The sequence below is a fragment of the Odontomachus brunneus genome, unplaced genomic scaffold, assembly GCF_010583005.1.
Source record: "Odontomachus brunneus isolate Ranch 3 - 2012 unplaced genomic scaffold, Obru_v1 Obru_scaffold_126, whole genome shotgun sequence".
Taxonomy (NCBI): Eukaryota; Metazoa; Arthropoda; class Insecta; order Hymenoptera; family Formicidae; genus Odontomachus; species Odontomachus brunneus.
In genome coordinates, this window is record NW_022639576.1 from 57,321 (window position 1) to 76,037 (window position 18,717).

General features: G+C 34.1%; 2 protein-coding genes across 3 annotated transcripts; one reads left to right on the forward strand and one right to left on the reverse strand.

Moving 5' to 3' along the window:
* Positions 1-41: 41 nt before the first annotated feature.
* On the reverse strand, positions 42-7,285 carry LOC116849845 (regucalcin-like). Of its 2 annotated transcripts, none has more exons than XM_032827428.1 (6): positions 7,113-7,285; positions 1,447-1,619; positions 1,155-1,364; positions 828-1,049; positions 590-702; positions 42-440 (listed from the first exon to the last, which is right to left on the reverse strand). In XM_032827428.1, exons 1-6 carry the CDS (start codon positions 7,169-7,171, stop codon positions 189-191), a joined length of 1,029 nt encoding a protein of 342 aa, XP_032683319.1. In that variant the 5' UTR covers positions 7,172-7,285; the 3' UTR covers positions 42-188. The 2 variants fall into 2 exon arrangements, with proteins under 2 accessions (XP_032683319.1, XP_032683320.1); XM_032827429.1 differs by lacking the exon at positions 7,113-7,285 and adding an exon at positions 2,237-2,870.
* Positions 7,286-14,298: 7,013 nt separating this feature from the next.
* On the forward strand, positions 14,299-18,179 carry LOC116849844 (protein transport protein Sec61 subunit alpha). The gene is made up of 8 exons (XM_032827427.1): positions 14,299-14,479; positions 14,691-14,758; positions 14,995-15,060; positions 15,187-15,397; positions 15,511-15,768; positions 15,886-16,052; positions 16,161-16,550; positions 16,631-18,179. Exons 1-8 carry the CDS (start codon positions 14,473-14,475, stop codon positions 16,892-16,894), a joined length of 1,431 nt encoding a protein of 476 aa, XP_032683318.1. The 5' UTR covers positions 14,299-14,472; the 3' UTR covers positions 16,895-18,179.
* Positions 18,180-18,717: the final 538 nt, after the last annotated feature.

Genomic DNA, 18,717 nt, shown 5'->3' on the forward strand with positions numbered 1-18,717 from the left:
AATCTGATATTATTTTTAGCAAGACATTTTTAGCTTAAACATACATTGTTAAGCGTTTTTATTTGATGATACACACGAGTACATAGATTTCCATAAGAAACAAAATATGTCTTCATATATATATATATATATCTTTTTCGATCAATTGTCCATTACCTGTTTTATTAATTCATTCGAAACGCATTCGTCTAAGTACATTTATCAACGCATTCATTTCGAAACGCATTCGCGAGACTTCCGCGAACTCCTAAGCCTTTTACCGCGAATAAAGCACCTGCTTTAGGAGTCTTCTCTTGCTGTTCTGCCGTTAAACCGTGGCCCGAAGTGGTTACATAAAGAATGTCGAGAAACGGACCTCCAAATGTGGCACTGGTTACATTTTCGGCCGGGATTTTGACTACACGTAATATTTTCCCTGTTTTCGGATTTACATTGATGACCTGGTCAAAAGATTTGTGGTTGAATCACGCATAATTTCCATAAATATTGATATATATTTTCCATAACATATAAGATCTATAATAATCTTTACAAAATTTATTTCCAATGTATTTTTTATATTTTAAGTGAATCCATTCTATATACTTACCTGACTTCCGCCAAACAAAGCTACCCAAAGATTGCCATCTGTATCTATGGTCATTCCATCAGGCACTCCAGATAAGTTAGTAGTGTTCAAGTTGAATACAATTCTCCTATTAGCTAAAATGTAAAAATTATATACACAGCTGCAAATTTATTTAGCAATTTTATGATTGTTTTCAACTGTACAAAAATTTATGCTACAAATCAATATAATTATAGAAATGTACACTAAAGCCTCTTACATATCTTTCCACTGTTTGGATCATAATCATATGCTGCAATTTGACGAGTAGGCGAATCAATATAATAGAATGTATCATCTTCTTTGTTCCATGCTAATCCATTGCTTATGGAAACGGGAGATATTTCCTTCATGGGAATACATAATTTGTTTTGACTGTCAATGTGGTAAAATGATCCTATACCAGGAATTAAATTTCCAACCTCATTTTCACCCATAGTGCCTATTATAGAAAATGTTAATTTATATATAAACATATTGAAAACATATAGCATATAATTTCATTGATCATGACTAATATGACGATATTTAGATATTTTTTACTTACCTAGCCAAAGTCTCCCAGAGGAATCAACTTTTCCATCATTGATTCTTGTTTTAACATTTTTCTCATCAACAGAACACAGAACTTCGGTTGGTACCTCCTTCTCATCTTTTTCTCCATCCCATGTAACCAAAACAATATCTTTTCCAGCACCTGCTATGAGTTGATCAGAAGAACCATCTACAGGTATAACAACTCCAACAGTGCCATGTTCTAAAAGAATATTATTGAATGAGTTGTTATATTATCTTGTGATATAATATGTGATATGTGAAGAAGAGATGCATAGTCTTACTTATGTATGCATTGGTTACAACACCTGTTGCAGGATCTAGCCTACGTATGAACTGATTATATATGTCGACAAAATATAATTTCTGACTACGGTGATCCCAATGAGGGCCTTCGGAAAGACCATAAGTGTCTGTCACTTTCTCAACACACACATTGGAGTCACCTGCAACTTGCCTAAATAAAATATAAAGTAAATTGTGATATTTATGTCATGTATATTGTACAATTTTGTAAATTAACTATGTAATTTTTCTATGCATTATATGCAACTAGATAAATCTTGAAACTCCTTTCACACTCACGTTGATCATAATTTTCATCTTAACTGTACTTTAACTAAAATTCAATTGAAAATTTAAACGATAAAGTTATTATTATTATCACATCATTATAAATAAGTTACAAAATACTTTTAATACATAAACGAAACGCTACAGAATGTCGAAACACGAAATTAGGGTCACTCCTTCTGGTTAAATTGTATTATACTTTCTGCATTTAATAAGAGCTGATGATACACATTTCAGACTTAATGGAAAAGAAAAGGAAAATAAGAACAATTGCAACGAATACAAAAAGTGTAGACAAAAAAGTCTTATATTTATCTTCAGGCCACACTGTGCTTTTGACACTTTTTCGTACTTCTCTCCCACTTTTATTTTCTTTTTCACTCTAAACTACGGCACATTCGTCAATCCGTTTTCTATGCGAAAAGTGTAAAAAGTGCACGTGACGAGAACGAATCACTATGCATAATCTACGGAGTGAATGCGTCACAAAACGATATTTACATTGCCGTTATGTGGAGAAACGTGCTCTATCACTCGAAACTAAAATATGACTGCGATCCAGACCGGTTCGGTTAAAAGATATGAGAGTATCACTGAGAAAACGGCGGAAGTTCAAGAGTAGAAGTGTTCGAGAGGAACGGATTCGAACGAATAGAATCGTTGAGCTGCGCGGATGAGCAAATTACTTGTGGGTTGTAGGGTAATATCACCAATTGTAGCGTCGATGATGATACTAATCAGCAGAAGACGGGGGATCTCTGATAAGCACGACGATAAACTGCATGTTACTTCACAAACAAGAAATATTACTCGGATTATGTTTCGCGCGTGAAGAATTTCCAGCAGCATAAATGATTAAAAGATGTTTTTTTTAAGACGTCTAAAAGAAATGTAAAAGAGGAAACAAGATATAAATAAGAACACTTGTAAAAGAAAAACAGAGGACGTGAGATTACTCACGTAGCTCAGGTAGCACACACACGTTTCAGAAATGTTTTATAAACGTTAAAAGCAAACCTTTTATAACCGTTTTCAAAACGTTTTATAACCCTGATAGCCAAACGTGTCAAAGGCAAATTTTGGCAAAGCGTGCTGCACGTTTTGTCGACAGAATAGCGACAAAATTGCAGCACGCCCAATAAGCAAGAAACATTAAATTAACGTTTAAAAACATTGAGTCCATGTGCATTGTTTGGACATTTTTTAATAATATTGCATTTATATTTTTTACATGTTATTTTGTGATATGATTTTTCTGAATATTGTTTAAACGTTTCAAAAACACATTACAAAAAATATATTTTTCAAAAAATTGTTACTTTAACATTTATTTGAGATCAACATCTTAAAAATATTTCTGACGATTAAAACGCAACGATTATGACAACTCTATTTCAACATTATTGAAACTTCCAAATCGCGGTCAAAGTATGTTCATAATGATGTTCGATACAATATTAAACTCTCCCAGCAAACAATTTGGTACCAAATTGTTGCCAAATTGACACCAAATATGACGAAAACTTGACGGCAAATCCGATGCCATCTGCGTAATATGCTTGGGTTTTGTTAGCAAAACTTGGTGACAAAATCTGACGCCAAATACCGAGCAAGGTTTGTGCGGAGCAATTTGACGCCAAATTGATGCCAAATACCGAACAAAGCTTGGTGAAATCTAACGCCAAATACCGACCAAGGTTTGTGCGGCGCAGTTATTTTGACGCCAAACTTTGCTCGGTATTTGGCGACAATTTGGCGTCAGATTTTGTCACTAAGCTTTGCTAACAACCCAGATAGAAAAATATATTCATTCTGATATTGTATTCATGTATCTTCAAGCATAAGGACAAGAATAGACACTGATGCGGGCTCATATGCGCCTCAGAATGTAGACATGTTACGATGTCACAAAAATACCTCATTTAATAATAATAATCAACATCATGTCAAGAATTTACAATATCATTTGTACATCATTTGTGTGCATCTGATGCTCATGTCATGAGATCACGTAATGATCTTTAGAAACGTATCAAATTGGAGTCATAGTATGAAGTCACATTGTGATGAAATATGATCATCACGCATTTCTATCTGGGAAAATCCAAACATATTGCGGACGCAGATGGCATCGGATTTGCCGTCAAGTTTTGGTCATATTTGGTGTCAATTTGGCGACAATTTGGTATCAAATTGTTTGCTGGGTACTAGGTAACTTATGTTATATCCTCATTAGAAAAAGTGATATTGCCTAGCAACTAGTTTTGATTTTTTACCTCATAACTATGTTTATTTTAGTTTATTTTATCTCATTATTAATTAATATAGCTATTCGCAAAAGCGTTACATTACTGGTTCATCACTGTTTAGTTACACTAACTAATAATAATGTGTATGTGTGTATTAGATACAAATTTATTATATAATGACTAGATTCTCATAAAGTGCAAATTCTACTCAGGTAGTTTTGGCCTGTTCATAGCCGGCATATCTTGCTCGATTTTGCCGTAAATTTGCCGTCACGCGTTGCTCGGCACGTCTTGTTCGCTGTTTGCTGCAAATTTGTCGTCACATATTGCTCGACACGTCTTGTTCGATTTTTACTAGCACTCTGCCTTCAAGTAATTTCGGCATGCTTTGCCGACATAATGGTAGTATATATTATGCCAATATAATGGTAGTATATATGCTGCAAATTTGCTGCAATCTTATGATTGAGGCTGCGTTTCGAAATAGTGCTAACACTACTGACAGTATTGATATTGAAACCAGCCATATTTGTTATTCCAAAATTGTTAAGCAGTAGTAACAGCGTAGGAAAACGGAACGCGTTTTTAGTATCGTGCAGTGGCTTATGTCGTAAAGACATAACCTAACTGAAATCAATCTATAAATGGTAAAGAACATTATTATAATTATGAATAAGATAACACCAGTTGTACTTGGCGCACAAAATATAGTACATTTTTTTAAATTTATTATATTAAATATATATATAAAAATTTATTATATTAAATATATATATATAATATTATATTTTTTTAATTTTTTTAATACATCTTTTAAAACTATACAATACTATATTAAATATGTACGACTATAGCTTTCCAGCAAGAGATATAAATCTTATCCTATCTATAAGATAACTATTATCCTATCTTTGTTACTCACTAAATATGGAAAAAGACAGAATGATGTATAGACTTGTCTCTTGCTGAAAAGCAACTTATATTATTACTATTATATTAAATAAATAACCTAATTATTTTTAGTGAAAATAATTCAGTATAACAGTTTCAGTATTCTCATCACTGTCTAAATTTGTTTCTTTGTTAAAACTATTCTCCTTGTTTACATCTTCTTTTTCCTTATCATTAGTAACAATTTCTACTTCCTTTTCTTGTGCACTTAATCCGATTTTTTTAACGTTTTCCAAAATTTTGGAAGCATAATTATTATCTGTAATAATATGAATTAGATATTATTAAATTTGCAAGTTTTTCATAATATCCTTAAACATTCCTGTATTTTCGTTCTCATTTTGTTTAATAATGTAACTTACCTGATAATGCTTGTTCGTAATCTTGTGGAAACAAAAACACTTCATATGATTTATTGTCGGTTGCGTCAACCGTAATTATCGGTTGCGTAATTATCGTATATTTTATTAATGTCTGTTTTACACTTCTTATCGCGTGAGAAACAGACGCCATGGCTGTGTCTTTTATTCGCAACAGATGCAGCCGATGTCATTCTATCTTTATTTAACATTCAGTAAAATCGAAGGATAACATGACATCAGCTGCATCTGTTGCGAATAAAAGAACGCAGCCCATATGCATTAACCGAACCTGCACTACCTCGAAATAATGTGCGGAATTAGTCGGAAGTCAGCAATTCCCTAGGACCTATTTTTGGTGAAACATTATTTTTGCGAAAAAAATCGTTGAAGAAATGTTTTATAAACATTTCATAAATAAGGTTTCAGGAAGGTTTCTGTTAAAACATTTCTTATTGGTGCTTTACGGTTCTGAAACTATAGATACGTTAAAAAAAAAACGTTTCTGATATGTGTATGTGCTACCTGGATATATTTCTTTCAAATAAAAATAAGAATCTTTTATGTATTTGTACACCTTCCACGGATACTATTGCAGTCGACAATTACAAGCATGGTATGTGGATCTTTCTGATTGTGTTAGAGTTTACAAAATTGTAAATATCTCATTAGTACACGGGAAAAATTTCAGTTCGTGCAATCGAATAGGATCACATAAAAACTCGGCGATAAAAAATGATACCGCTGTTATACCTAAAACATTTGTCTGAATATTCAGCTGTACTTAAACTTGGTTGCAATAACTTGATTGACTGAGTAGAAGATAACTTGATTGACTGAGTAGAAGCCTCGTTCAGGAATCATTTTTTCAAAGTGTTTTCTTACGATCGAGTTTCTCATCTGATCTCTATTCTTACTAAACAATGAAAAATTTAATTATAATTTATAAGAACTAACTAAGCGCGCGCAATAACTGACGAAATTGTTTTTCCGTATAGATGTTTGTACCTCACACATAACAAAAGCTTAAAAAGCTTTTAATTATGTTGTGAAAATATGGCCGTGACATTATCATGACTTTAAAATGTTATTTTCAAACACTCATTCTGAACTTTCTTTTATCGATAAAAGTACCTTGAATATAGCTTCTCAGCCAATCAGGTGGCTCTTAAGTCTCTTTTAGAGGCACTTTTATACATAAAAGAGGATTCAGAATATAGGCCAAGAATTTTTAACCAACATCAAACCCGGATATTGATACAAGGTTTTCTTGGTTAATTCACAGTTACCTTATAGTTAAATTAATATAATTTCAATATCTATCAAAATATAATTCCCTTATTATCTTAAACTGATGGCTTAGTAGTATTAACATATTGCTCGCTGCTAAAGAAAGTTAATACAACATTGTATTCTCATATAAAAGATTTATAAGTATTGTAACCTTTTCTTAGTAATAATAACACTTTGGTGCTATGTGGACATATGAAAGAAATTTACATTGCGATAGCGATGCAAATATTTCCCGATACCGATTATCGATACTATTAAAATAAACCACGGTTCGCAGGTCATCCTTTGATAATTATAATCGCGTTTATCTTGCTTACTTTCCTTCTTTCTTTCTATTTGCATAATTTATCGTTATAATACACACAAAAACAGTTAATTCGTCTCGTTCAATTGCCGTGTTGACACCAAAAGAAATATTACACAATATATACCGCACTGTCAGCACTGACTCCTTCGTTTCTTTTTAGCGTAACGTACACATGTAGCTCGTTAGGCCACGAGAAGGATATCCTTTCACTCACTTACCTGGTGTAGACGAGAGTAACGAGAATGCATACCAACGATGTGCAAATTACGCGTATCATAATGTAATATATATGGTCACCGAAATATTCAAAGATGTAACGTATAATGCGAAAAAAACCACTATTTATTAGGAACACTCTTTGTCAAACTGGAAGGAGGGAGTAAAACCTAAATGCTGTGCAGGTAGTTCTTATATACGGCCTCCCCTACCTTCACCGATCGAAACGCTTCCATGTTTCATTATGAAACGCGCAAATGAAAAAAAAAATATATACAGACAGAACTAATCGACAAAAATTAACTTGATAAATGGTCCAGATATTCGTTTTTATTTTAACGTGATAATTCATGAAAACATCACCAATCGCACCATTTAATCGTGAAAATAAAATTATCCAAAGCGATCGATATCACTTAGACTATCGCGATAATGATCTACGGCCGAGAAAGAGAGAGAGATTGATGGGGATTGATAAGAGGATAATTCACAGCAAACATATTGCACAATTATTTAACATAGTAACATAGTTACAGAACGACTAACAGAACGAAATACGTCCGTAAATATTTTAACAAACATAACTCAGATAGCACAGAGAATTAAAAAAAATATTCAAAAAGAATTCAGTCGTATGTCATCAATTCTGAGTTCATTTTGAAATGCAAAAAAATTCTTCAGAGTTCAGCAGGTCTATTTTGTACGTTATGAGATAACGCATGCGTTATATGTCGACGCGTAGATATTTTAAAATAGCTGCGCAACGAAGTTTAGTGATAACGAAATTAGCGTTAAAAATTACAGAATAGGCCTGCAGTTCAGAAAAGAATTCTTTTTGCATCTAAAAATAAATTCAGAATTGGTGACTTATGACTGAATCTAAAAGTACCATAACCGAGTGTAAGTAGCAGTCGGTAGATGGTAATTTTTGTAAAGACAATTTGTAACTCATCTTTACATAAAAGAAACATCTAAAGCTAGAAGCTGACTTTTCTTTTCACTATGTTACATTACGTAATAATACTGTTATTGCACATAAAAGCACTATAAACTATAAATTAATCTGACTATATTTTTAGCAAGACATTTTTTAACTTGAACATACATTATTAAGCGTTTTTATTTGATGATACACACAGAACTTGGAAATATACACGAGTACATAGATTTCCATAAGAAATAAAATATGTCTTCATATATATATACACACACACACATTTTTTGGACGTAATAATGTCAGACATAATAATAGAATAACTATCGATACAAATACACATCTATATTACACCCCCCTTCCCGCACCACATATATATACTGAGACATAAATCTATTCAATAATGGACACACGTATGGTTATATATAACTGCCTATCAGTTAAAAAAGCAATCTGTGTACTGTAGATAAAGGTTCGATTAGACGTAAAATAGCAACTTTCTAATAGCGCTAGAAAAAAACTGTCCATTTTTTCACATTTTTTGTTAAAGATTTTTTATCAGCATCTTATAAGCTGATTACAAGATATCATAGTTTCAATCAATTCAACTGAAACCACATTTTTCATATGATTAGTACGGGGTCCTTTCGAAAAAATTTTATTACTTAAATTTAATAAATATCTGTAAATAAAACTTGTTTTCAAATAAGGTGTATATTTGTTTTTTCCGTTATTTATAAAACTGAAGTCATGAAGTGAAGTGAAACAAATTTAACTTTTAATTTTTTAATTTTTTTTTTTATTAACTTAACTTTTAATTCAATTAATTTCATCATAGGTTAACTTTGTCTTAACTAAGTTAAATTTTCAAAGTCATTAACTTTAACTTAACTTAGAAAAAAAAAGTTAACTCACCCAACCTTGCAAAATACTTTTAATACATAAACGAAACGCTACAGAATGTTGAAACACGAAATAAGGATCGCTCCTTCTGATTAAACTGTATTACACTTTCTGTATTTAAAAAGAGCTGATGAGATTTGGTGGAAAAGAAATGGAAAATAAAAACGATTGCAACGAGTACAAAAAGTGCAGGCAAAATGGCTTATGTTTATCTTCAAGCCACACTGTGCTTTTGATACTTTTTCGCACTTTCCTTCCAATTTTATTTTCTTTTTCACTCTAAACTACAGCACATTTGTCAATCCGTTTTCTATGCGAAAAGTATAAAATGTGCACATGACGAGAACGAATCATTGCGTGATTTACGGAGTGAATTGTCACAAAACGATATTTTTATTGCCATTATGTGGAGAAGCGTGTTCTATCGCTCGAAACTAAAATATGATTGCGATTCAGATCAGTTCAGTTAAAAGATGTGAGAGTATCACTGAGAAAACGGCGGAAGTTCAAGAGTAGAAGTGTTCGAGAGGAACGGATTCGAACGAATGGAATCATTGAGCCGCGTGGATGAGCGAATTACTTGTGTTTGTATGGTAACACCATCAATTATACCGACGATGATGATAATCAGCAGAAGACGAGGGATGTCTGATAAGCACGACGATAATCTGCGTGTTATCTCACAAGCAAGAAATACTACTCGGATTATGTTTTGCGTGTGAAGAATTTCCAACAAAATTTAGAATTTAATCACAAAGGATTAAAAGATGTTTTTTTTTAAGATGTCTAAAAGAAATGTAAAAGAAACAAGATATAACCCAGGTAGCACACACAAGTTTTAGAAATGTTTTATAAACGTTAGAACCAAACGTTTCATAACCAAAACGTTTCCAAAACGTTTCATAAACGTTTCTGAAACGTTTCTCATAAGTAAAAATGTCCACTCAAAAAACGTTAGGTAAGACATTATTTTGGCGAAAAAAATTGTTGAAGAAACGTTTTATAAACGTTTCATAAATAAAGTTTCAGAAAGGTTCTTGTTAAAACGTTTCTTGTTGGTGCTTTACGGTTCTGAAACTATAGATACGGTTAAGAAACGTTTCTGATATGTGTGTGTTATCTGGGAAATAAAAACACCCATGAAAAAAAAATAGAGAACGTGAGATTATATTTCTTTCAAATAAAAATAAGAATCTTTTATGTACTTGTACACCTTCCACGGATACTATCGCAATCGACAATTACAAGCGTGGTATGTGGATTTTTCTGATATATCGTGTTAAAGTTTACAAATATCCCATTAGTACACGGGAAAAATCTCAGTTCGTGCAATCGAATAGAATCAGATGAAAATTCGGCGATAAAAAATGATATTGCCATTATATCTAAAACATTTATCTGAATATTCAGCTGTACTAAACTTGGTTGCAATAACTTGATTGAGTAAAAGCCTCATTCAGGAATCTTTCTCTTCTAAAAGTGTTTTTTTACGACTGAATTTTTCATCTGATCCTTATTCTTACTAAACAATGAAAAATTTAATTATAATTTATAAGAACTAACTAACCGCGCTTAATAACTAATAACTAACGAAATTGTTTTTTCACGTATAGATGTTCGTACTCCACACATAACAAAAGCTTAAGAAGCTTTTAATTATGTTGTCAAAGATATGGTCATGACGTTATTATGATTTTAAAATGTTACTTTCAAGGACTTTCAATTAACATCAAATCCAAATATTGATACAAAGTTCTCTTGGTTGATACAAAGTCGCCTTATAGTTAAATTAATATTATTTCAAAATCGATCAAAATATAATTCCTTTATTATCTTAAGTTGATGGCTTAGTAGTATTAACGTACTGCTTGCTGCTAAAGAAAATTAATACAACGTTGTATTCTCATATAAAAGGTTTATAAGTATTGTAACCTTTTCCTAGTAATAATAACACCTTGATGCTATGTGGACACATGAAAGACATTTACATTGCTATAGCGATGTAAATATTTCCCGATACTGATTATCGATATTAAAATAAGCCACGGTCATCTTTTGATAATTATAATCGCGTTTCTCTTGCTTACTCTCTTTCTTGCTTTCTATTCGCCTAATTTATCGTTATAATACGTACAAAAACAGTTAATTCGTCTCGTTCAATTGCCATGTCGACACCAAAAGAAATATTACATAATACACGCCGCACTGTCAGCACTGACTCCTTTAGTTCTTTTTAGCGTAACATACACATGTAGCTCGTTGGGCCACAAGAAGGATATCCTTTCACTCACTTATCTGGTGTAGACGAGAGCAACGAGAATTCATACCAACGATGTGCAAATTACGCGTCTCACAATTTAGTATATATAATCCGAAATATATTCAAAAATGTAACGTATAATGCGAAAAAATCACTATTTATCAGGAAGACTTTTTGTCAAACTGAAAGGAAGGAATAAAACTTAAATGCAGGTGATTCTTATATACGGCCTCCCCTACCTTGACCAGTCGAAACTTCCACGTTTCATTATGGAACAAGAAAGGGAGAGAGATTATGGGGATCTATAAGACGATAATTTGTCACAGCAAACATATTGCACAATTATTTAACGTAGTAACATAGTTACGGAACGACTAACAGAACGAAATATGTCCGTAAATATTTTAACGAATATAACTCAGGTAGCACAGAGAATTAAAAAAAAATTCAAAAAGAATTCAGTCGTATATCACCAATTCTGAGTTCATTTTCAGATGCAAAAAGAATTCTTTAGAGTTCAGTGAAAAGAATTTTTTTTGCACCTAAAAATAAAATCAAAATTACATATGACTAAATTTTTTTTAATTCTCTGTGCTATCTGCGAATTGAATTCCTAGGTAGAACACAAAATCATTTTGATGTCAAGATCATTTTGACATCAATGTCATGAAATTGTCATGAAAATAGTACCATTTGACGTCAAAATGACATTACTTTTATATCATTTGACTTACATCGTTTTGACTTTTATATGACTTTTTGTTCTACTTGGGATTGTCCCATATGTTTATAGGCAAGTATATACCTCGACCTCATTATTCGGAGGAGGTATAAAGAGAAATATGAACGTTGCTTCACTTATAAAATCACCGTTAAATGATCTTCTATGAAACAAGCAACTCATACAGTACAAATGTTCAAAATACATTCCAGATACGTTCTAGAAATATCTTTGAAACGTCTCTAGGATTTGTGCTGTATGAGCGCATTTGTCTAAGATATTTTTTGTACTTAATTAAGAGATAAGAGATAACATTTTAGCTAGCTTACCCAGCGAGAAATAACTCGTCGACTGATGACATCAATTTGACGGTTTCGACCAATGAGTCATTTGTGGCTAGGTACATGCAAAAGTCGACATACCGCGCCAAGTTTACAGTTAAAACTGTAAAGTATTGTTAGATTTTGACTCATAGAAAATGCAAGAAAAAATATATTCAGATAAGACTTAACGAAAGAAAATTATAAAAAAAGGATTTGCAAAGCGTAGAGCAATTAAATAACATGCCAATGGCTTGTGAGATTTGTGATAAGGAAATAAAATGTATAAGAAAGTACAGAGAGAACACACATACACACGGAAAATAAATTCCAGTTCGTGCAACTGAATGAGGATTAGACGAAAAATTCTGACAAGAAATAATAATTCTGTTACCGAAAATATTCGTCTAAACATTCAATTGTATTAAAACTCAGTTGAGATACTGAGAGCAATTGTACAAATATCCTACAATATTCTTTCTGCTCCTACAAGTTCTTTTTATCTTATTCCCAGATAATAGAAAATTCGATCAACTAACGGAACTGTTTCTTCCGTGCATTCATAAATACATATACGATACTGCATAGTTGCAAACATCCCAGACAGTACACAATATTCACACAATATTTTAGAAATATAGATCCCAGCAAACAAAATGACGTCAAATGATGTCCTAATGACGTATTATTGACGTCTCTAACGTCAATAATACGTCATTAAGACGTCATTTGACGTCATCTTGTTTGCTGGGATATTTCTAAAATATTTTGTAAATATTGTGTACTGTTTGAGATATACGACTACATAAACGGCGCGAAGATAATAGAAATGACAAATTAATCAGTTGGAACAAACCATTTGTCGGATAGATCGTGCGTTTTCCTACATGAAATATGAGCTCTTGACTAAAATGCACCGATATTCAATCATGTGAATAAGAAAGAGACAATTTACACAATTTACACTTCGCGGTAACTCCGATAAGTCCCGGTCTACAATAGATTTAAAGCTTGATTGCGCCAACATTATTTTGATTTTAAGCGAGACTTAAACATGTGTCTATCTTTCTTCCTGAGACGGAATAGAGACAGATATATATTTAAATCTTACTTAAAACCAAAAAATAACCCAGATGACTATGGCGAAAGACCAACGTCTCGGTTTTATTAACGTTCTCAGATAGCACAGAGAATTCGAAAAGAATTCAAAAAGAATTCGTATGTCACCGATTCTGAGCTTATTTTCATATGCAAAAAGAATCCCTCAAAGTTCAGTTCAGTGAAAAGGATTCTTTTTGTATCTAAAAATGAACTCAGAATTGGTGATGTACGACTGAATTCTTTTTGAATTCTCTGTGCTATCTGGGAACGTTGATAAAATCGAGCCTTGGTCTTTCGCCACAGTCATTTTGATTTATGATGTTAGAAGCGAGAAAATACAACTCTTGCAAAACATGTTGAAATAAAATGGTATATTTACAAAATGATATGTGATACTTGGAATCAATTAAGCACAACTCTAAAATATTCCTTTCCTTTTTTAAGAATCAATAATCTTTTTCTAATAAATAAATAAATAAATAAATAAAATTAATGTAACATTTTTTGGATATATTTTTATTTCGATGCAAGAATTTTGAGTAAGCGTTTCCTCACTTCTGACGTCATAAATTAAGATGACCAAGTAATTAGAAGACTTTAAATTCAATATTAAAGTTATAGTATTAAAGTCATAGTTTCCGGAAAGATAGAGAATCTATGATTTAGAATGGATAATTTGGCACTATTCGTCCCGGTATATGTTTCAGATTTAATGTTGAATAACATTACCCCTGTGCATATGATAACCCGCCGTACGTTGATGCCTGAGAACAAGCGCGCACTTGAAGAGTTTGACAAGCGTCAGATCGCGAACAGCTGACGCACTGTACTTACCGACCGATCGAGCGCCGTGCCATCTAACGCCCAAGGCAACAATACGAGCGTGGCGTGCCGGCCAACATCATCAGGTCACGTGACAGTGGCGTATTGATACGTGTCGACGGGGTGAGCCACGACTCGCTACACTTTGCCAGTCGAGCATACGCGGCCACCTTCGTTCGTGTGCACTTGCTGAGTGAGAGGCTGCTCGGCCTGACGGTGTGGTGTTTATTCTCGGGAATCTTGTGAAGGAACGTCACTCGTTCCGCAGTGCTCTCAGGAAAGTCGCATCAACACAGCGAAGATGGGATGTGAGTATACCCGTTGGCCGCGAGCGCAAATAAAACGCGATATTCGCGATGTGGTCGCAACGTACGCGCCGGAAAGTTCTCGCTCGCACGCGTAACCTCTCGCGAATCCACAACATATTGTTGGCGAGGCGAATTACCACGTGTACGCGCGTCTCCGCGCGAGCCCTACGCTTCCAGATGCGCTAAAACATCTTATCTTCTTTGCTTTCAGTCAAGTTTCTCGAAGTGATCAAGCCATTCTGCAGTATACTGCCGGAAATAGCGAAGCCGCAGAGAAAGGTAAGGCTCCACCGTTTGTATGATCTATTTCTGTCTCTCTCTTGTATTTACAGTTTCGTGTACCGCTTTTCCTAAATTCCACAATTACCTCGCGTACGCGTCAGCCTCGGGCACAATGAGACATTTCTTACCATCTGTCAATGAGACAATTCTGATACAATGTACAGAATTACTTTCTATTTATGTGACAGATCGCCCTTTAATATAAACTTACTATAATTATTATTCCTTTGCAGATTCAGTTTAGAGAAAAGATGCTATGGACTGCAATCACATTATTTATTTTCTTAGTATGTTGCCAGGTGAGTCAATAAACAATATTGTTAATCTAAAACAGTCCTGAAGTTGAAAAGTTCAGTTGAAAAATTAATTCATTAATTTATAAATGACTAGAGAACATGATCACAAATATATGATTCTATTTGTAGATTCCATTATTCGGTATTATGTCTTCGGACAGTGCGGATCCCTTCTATTGGATTCGTGTGATACTCGCATCGAATAGAGGAACATTGATGGAATTGGGTATCTCTCCAATCGTTACTTCTGGTCTTATCATGCAACTGTTAGATCGCGCAAAGATCATTGAAGTTGGTGATACTCCAAAAGATAGAGCGTTATTCAATGGAGCACAGAAGTGTGAGTGATTTCTACTGATTTTTATCAGTATATTTTCCTTCAGGTTACATAGCCAAGAAGGGCATACTTTTATCAAAATCCAATTGATGTAAAGTATAATAATCTTTACACAGTGTTTGGTATGGTTATCACTGTCGGACAAGCTATTGTTTATGTAATGACTGGGATGTATGGAGATCCTACGGAAATCGGAGCTGGCGTTTGTCTCCTAATTATTATCCAATTGTTCGTCGCTGGACTCATCGTATTGCTATTGGACGAGCTGTTGCAAAAAGGATATGGATTAGGAAGTGGAATATCGCTCTTCATTGCCACCAATATCTGCGAGACCATAGTTTGGAAAGCGTTTTCGCCAGCCACAGTCAATACTGGTATATTTTCTGTTATTTTAAAAAATGTTATAAAATATATTTTTCATACATTTGTGTATCTGTATGTGAACTTTGAGATTGTATGACCGTCAACTAAACTTTCTTCTACTTTAATAGGTCGTGGTACAGAATTTGAAGGAGCCATAATCGCTCTGTTCCATTTACTGGCCACCAGACAAGACAAGGTCCGAGCTCTCCGTGAGGCGTTCTACAGGCAAAATCTTCCGAATCTAATGAATCTTCTCGCTACTATTCTGGTGTTTGCTATCGTTATCTACTTCCAGGTAAGTTGCCGATGTACATTAAAAGAAAATTCACGCAAAGCTATCAAATGAAACACTTGTATCGCAAAAGTTTCTCTAATATCTAATAAACTTCTTATTTATTCTTAGGGCTTCCGTGTGGATCTTCCGATCAAGTCCGCTAGATACCGCGGCCAGTATAGCAGCTATCCGATCAAGCTGTTCTACACCAGCAACATCCCGATTATCTTCCAGTCGGCTTTGGTGTCCAATCTATATGTTATCTCTCAGATGCTCGCCGTCAAGTTTCAAGGCAATCTCATAGTAAATCTGTTGGGCGTTTGGTCAGACGTCGGCGGTGGCGGTCCAGCCAGATCATATCCAGTCGGCGGATTATGTTACTATTTATCACCACCGGAATCGGTCGGTCACATCGTTCAAGATCCCGTCCATGCTGTGCTGTACATTCTCTTTATGCTTGGCTCGTGCGCCTTCTTCTCAAAGACGTGGATCGAAGTTTCCGGAAGCTCGGCGAAGGATGTCAGTATAGCCAAGAGACACATTGCAACACAGACAATAGCATGGAAATGTGTTCACGATGCGCATCGTTAAATTTGCAGGTCGCCAAACAACTGAGGGAACAGCAGATGGTGATGCGAGGCCACAGGGATAATTCCATGATCCGCGAGCTGAACCGTTACATCCCGACTGCCGCGGCGTTCGGTGGACTATGTATCGGCGCACTCTCTGTATTGGCGGATTTCTTGGGCGCGATCGGCTCCGGTACCGGTATCTTACTCGCTGTCACAATCATATACCAGTACTTCGAGATCTTCGTTAAGGAGCAAAGTGAAATGGGTGGCATGAGCACGTTACTCTTCTAAACTTAATCCACGTATAGACTTGAAAAGTGAACTTTTTTAATTCTAAAAAGAACTGAATAATAATTTATTGTAAAGTAAGTCGAGTTGACAGCATGCGTGCGTGTGTGTGTCAAGCATACACAGCGAGATGATAGACACACGCACCGGTACGCCAGCTGAAGGGTCCCCGCGTTATACATATAAAGTCACAAACATACACATACACTCACATATATTTCACTGACTTACTATTGATACCGTTGTCGATGATACTCTGCTCAAGAAAAATTATACAGTGATACTTTCCAGAAGGAACAAAAGGCTCTTGTGTGCGCCTTCCTTACGCGGAATCTGTCAATGTGACCGTTGACACGACATACTTTAAAATCTGCCCCTGGAAAATGATACTTGTTTTATATTGCACTTATGAGTGAAAACTTTTGTTTATACGTTAAAGAAGAGAGCGTACCGTTTATTTTTACATTAAACTTTAAGAATTCTACGTTACGTCGAACGATACGTGAAGATATATCGACCTTTAAGGAATAGATACACTGACAAAGTATAAAGAGGAGGAGTGAGAAAGAGAAAGAACTTGGACGTAACATTGAAATGCTCGTGAATGCAAATACGGAAGATATCCCGCGAAATACTTCGTACTTGCGTGCAACATGTTGTATCTCATACAACGAGCAGTGTACATATAGTAAGAAAGTAACTGAATATTTTCATCATTTTTTACTAGCGTTTCTGGCTCTGCGGGACGCACAGAGCCACATGAAGACTCAACGGCGCGCGAGTAAGATCGCGACGTTCGTATGAATTAAAACGTTGGCGTAGTCATTTGTCAGGACGAGACACCCACCTAGGGTAATTCGTGCAGCAATCCGAACAGCGTTCGTTCATCTTAGGCACCGTCATTCCTGTATTGATATAATGATAACAAAGTAAATTAATATGTTTCTTATAATATGTATCTAGGAGAGAATGTGCTTTTATAAAAATTAAAATCTACTTTTTTTTTTTCGTCTTCCTTGTTTCATCCCTCCCCATAGATTCTGTCGGCATTTTGTCACACGCTATGGTTCTACTCACTCGAGCGATATTTGCGTTTGAGGATCGTAGATCAGATTTTTAATTCCATATGCGGGCAGATAACGGCTAAGTATGAGGAATTACAACGGGGAATTGTACGATGATTGAATATATCGTAAAAAAAGAAAAGATCCATACGTTATGTGTAATACGTTATATATCTAAAGAATAATTGTATACAAGAAACTAGTAAAGATTACTTCCTATTTTATACAGTGTGATTGTCATTTTCTACTTTATACTTAGGATATGTAAGATTGTTATAAGAGAGAAAGAAGATTCGTGAAATATAAGTATTATTATAAAGTATCAATGTAAAACAGAGGAGAACATTGAGTGTCCAAATGTACTTACTGTTAATGCTGTTCAATATGAAATCTGCGAAAATATTTAACCTTAATATTTATATAATCTTGGTGGAGTAATACATATATATATTTTTGTAACATTATATATATATATATATATATATATATATATATATATATATATAATGTTATAAAACATCATGTTTTTCTCATAAAATGAAACGTTTTAATATTTTGTATCGATCATACGTCATCTTAGTTCGATTCAATATCAAGGTTTTACATTTTTGCAGAAAGCGACTGCTCTGTTAAACGTGATGTTCAAAGGTATGTGCAAAACCAATAAAGTATAATACATATTTAAATTTAAAACGTTATTTGTCCTCTTTACGCGATCAGAGATCTGCATGACAACGAAAATGTCGTCAGAATAATGGTATC

Bases quoted from the DNA above. Each gene is read 5' to 3' on its own strand.
- LOC116849845 (XM_032827428.1), bottom strand. From the start codon at position 7,171: ATGATACGCGTAATTTGCACATCGTTGGTATGCATTCTCGTTACTCTC. The intron at 1,365-1,446 runs GTAAGACTATGC...ATATTCTTTTAG, and splicing joins TGTAACCAATGCATACATAA to AACATGGCACTGTTGGAGTT. The intron at 703-827 runs GTAAGAGGCTTT...TTTACATTTTAG, and splicing joins TCCAAACAGTGGAAAGATAT to CTAATAGGAGAATTGTATTC.
- LOC116849844 (XM_032827427.1), top strand. The intron at 15,398-15,510 runs GTGAGTGATTTC...ATCTTTACACAG, and splicing joins ATTCAATGGAGCACAGAAGT to TGTTTGGTATGGTTATCACT. The intron at 16,551-16,630 runs GTCAGTATAGCC...TTAAATTTGCAG, and splicing joins CCGGAAGCTCGGCGAAGGAT to GTCGCCAAACAACTGAGGGA.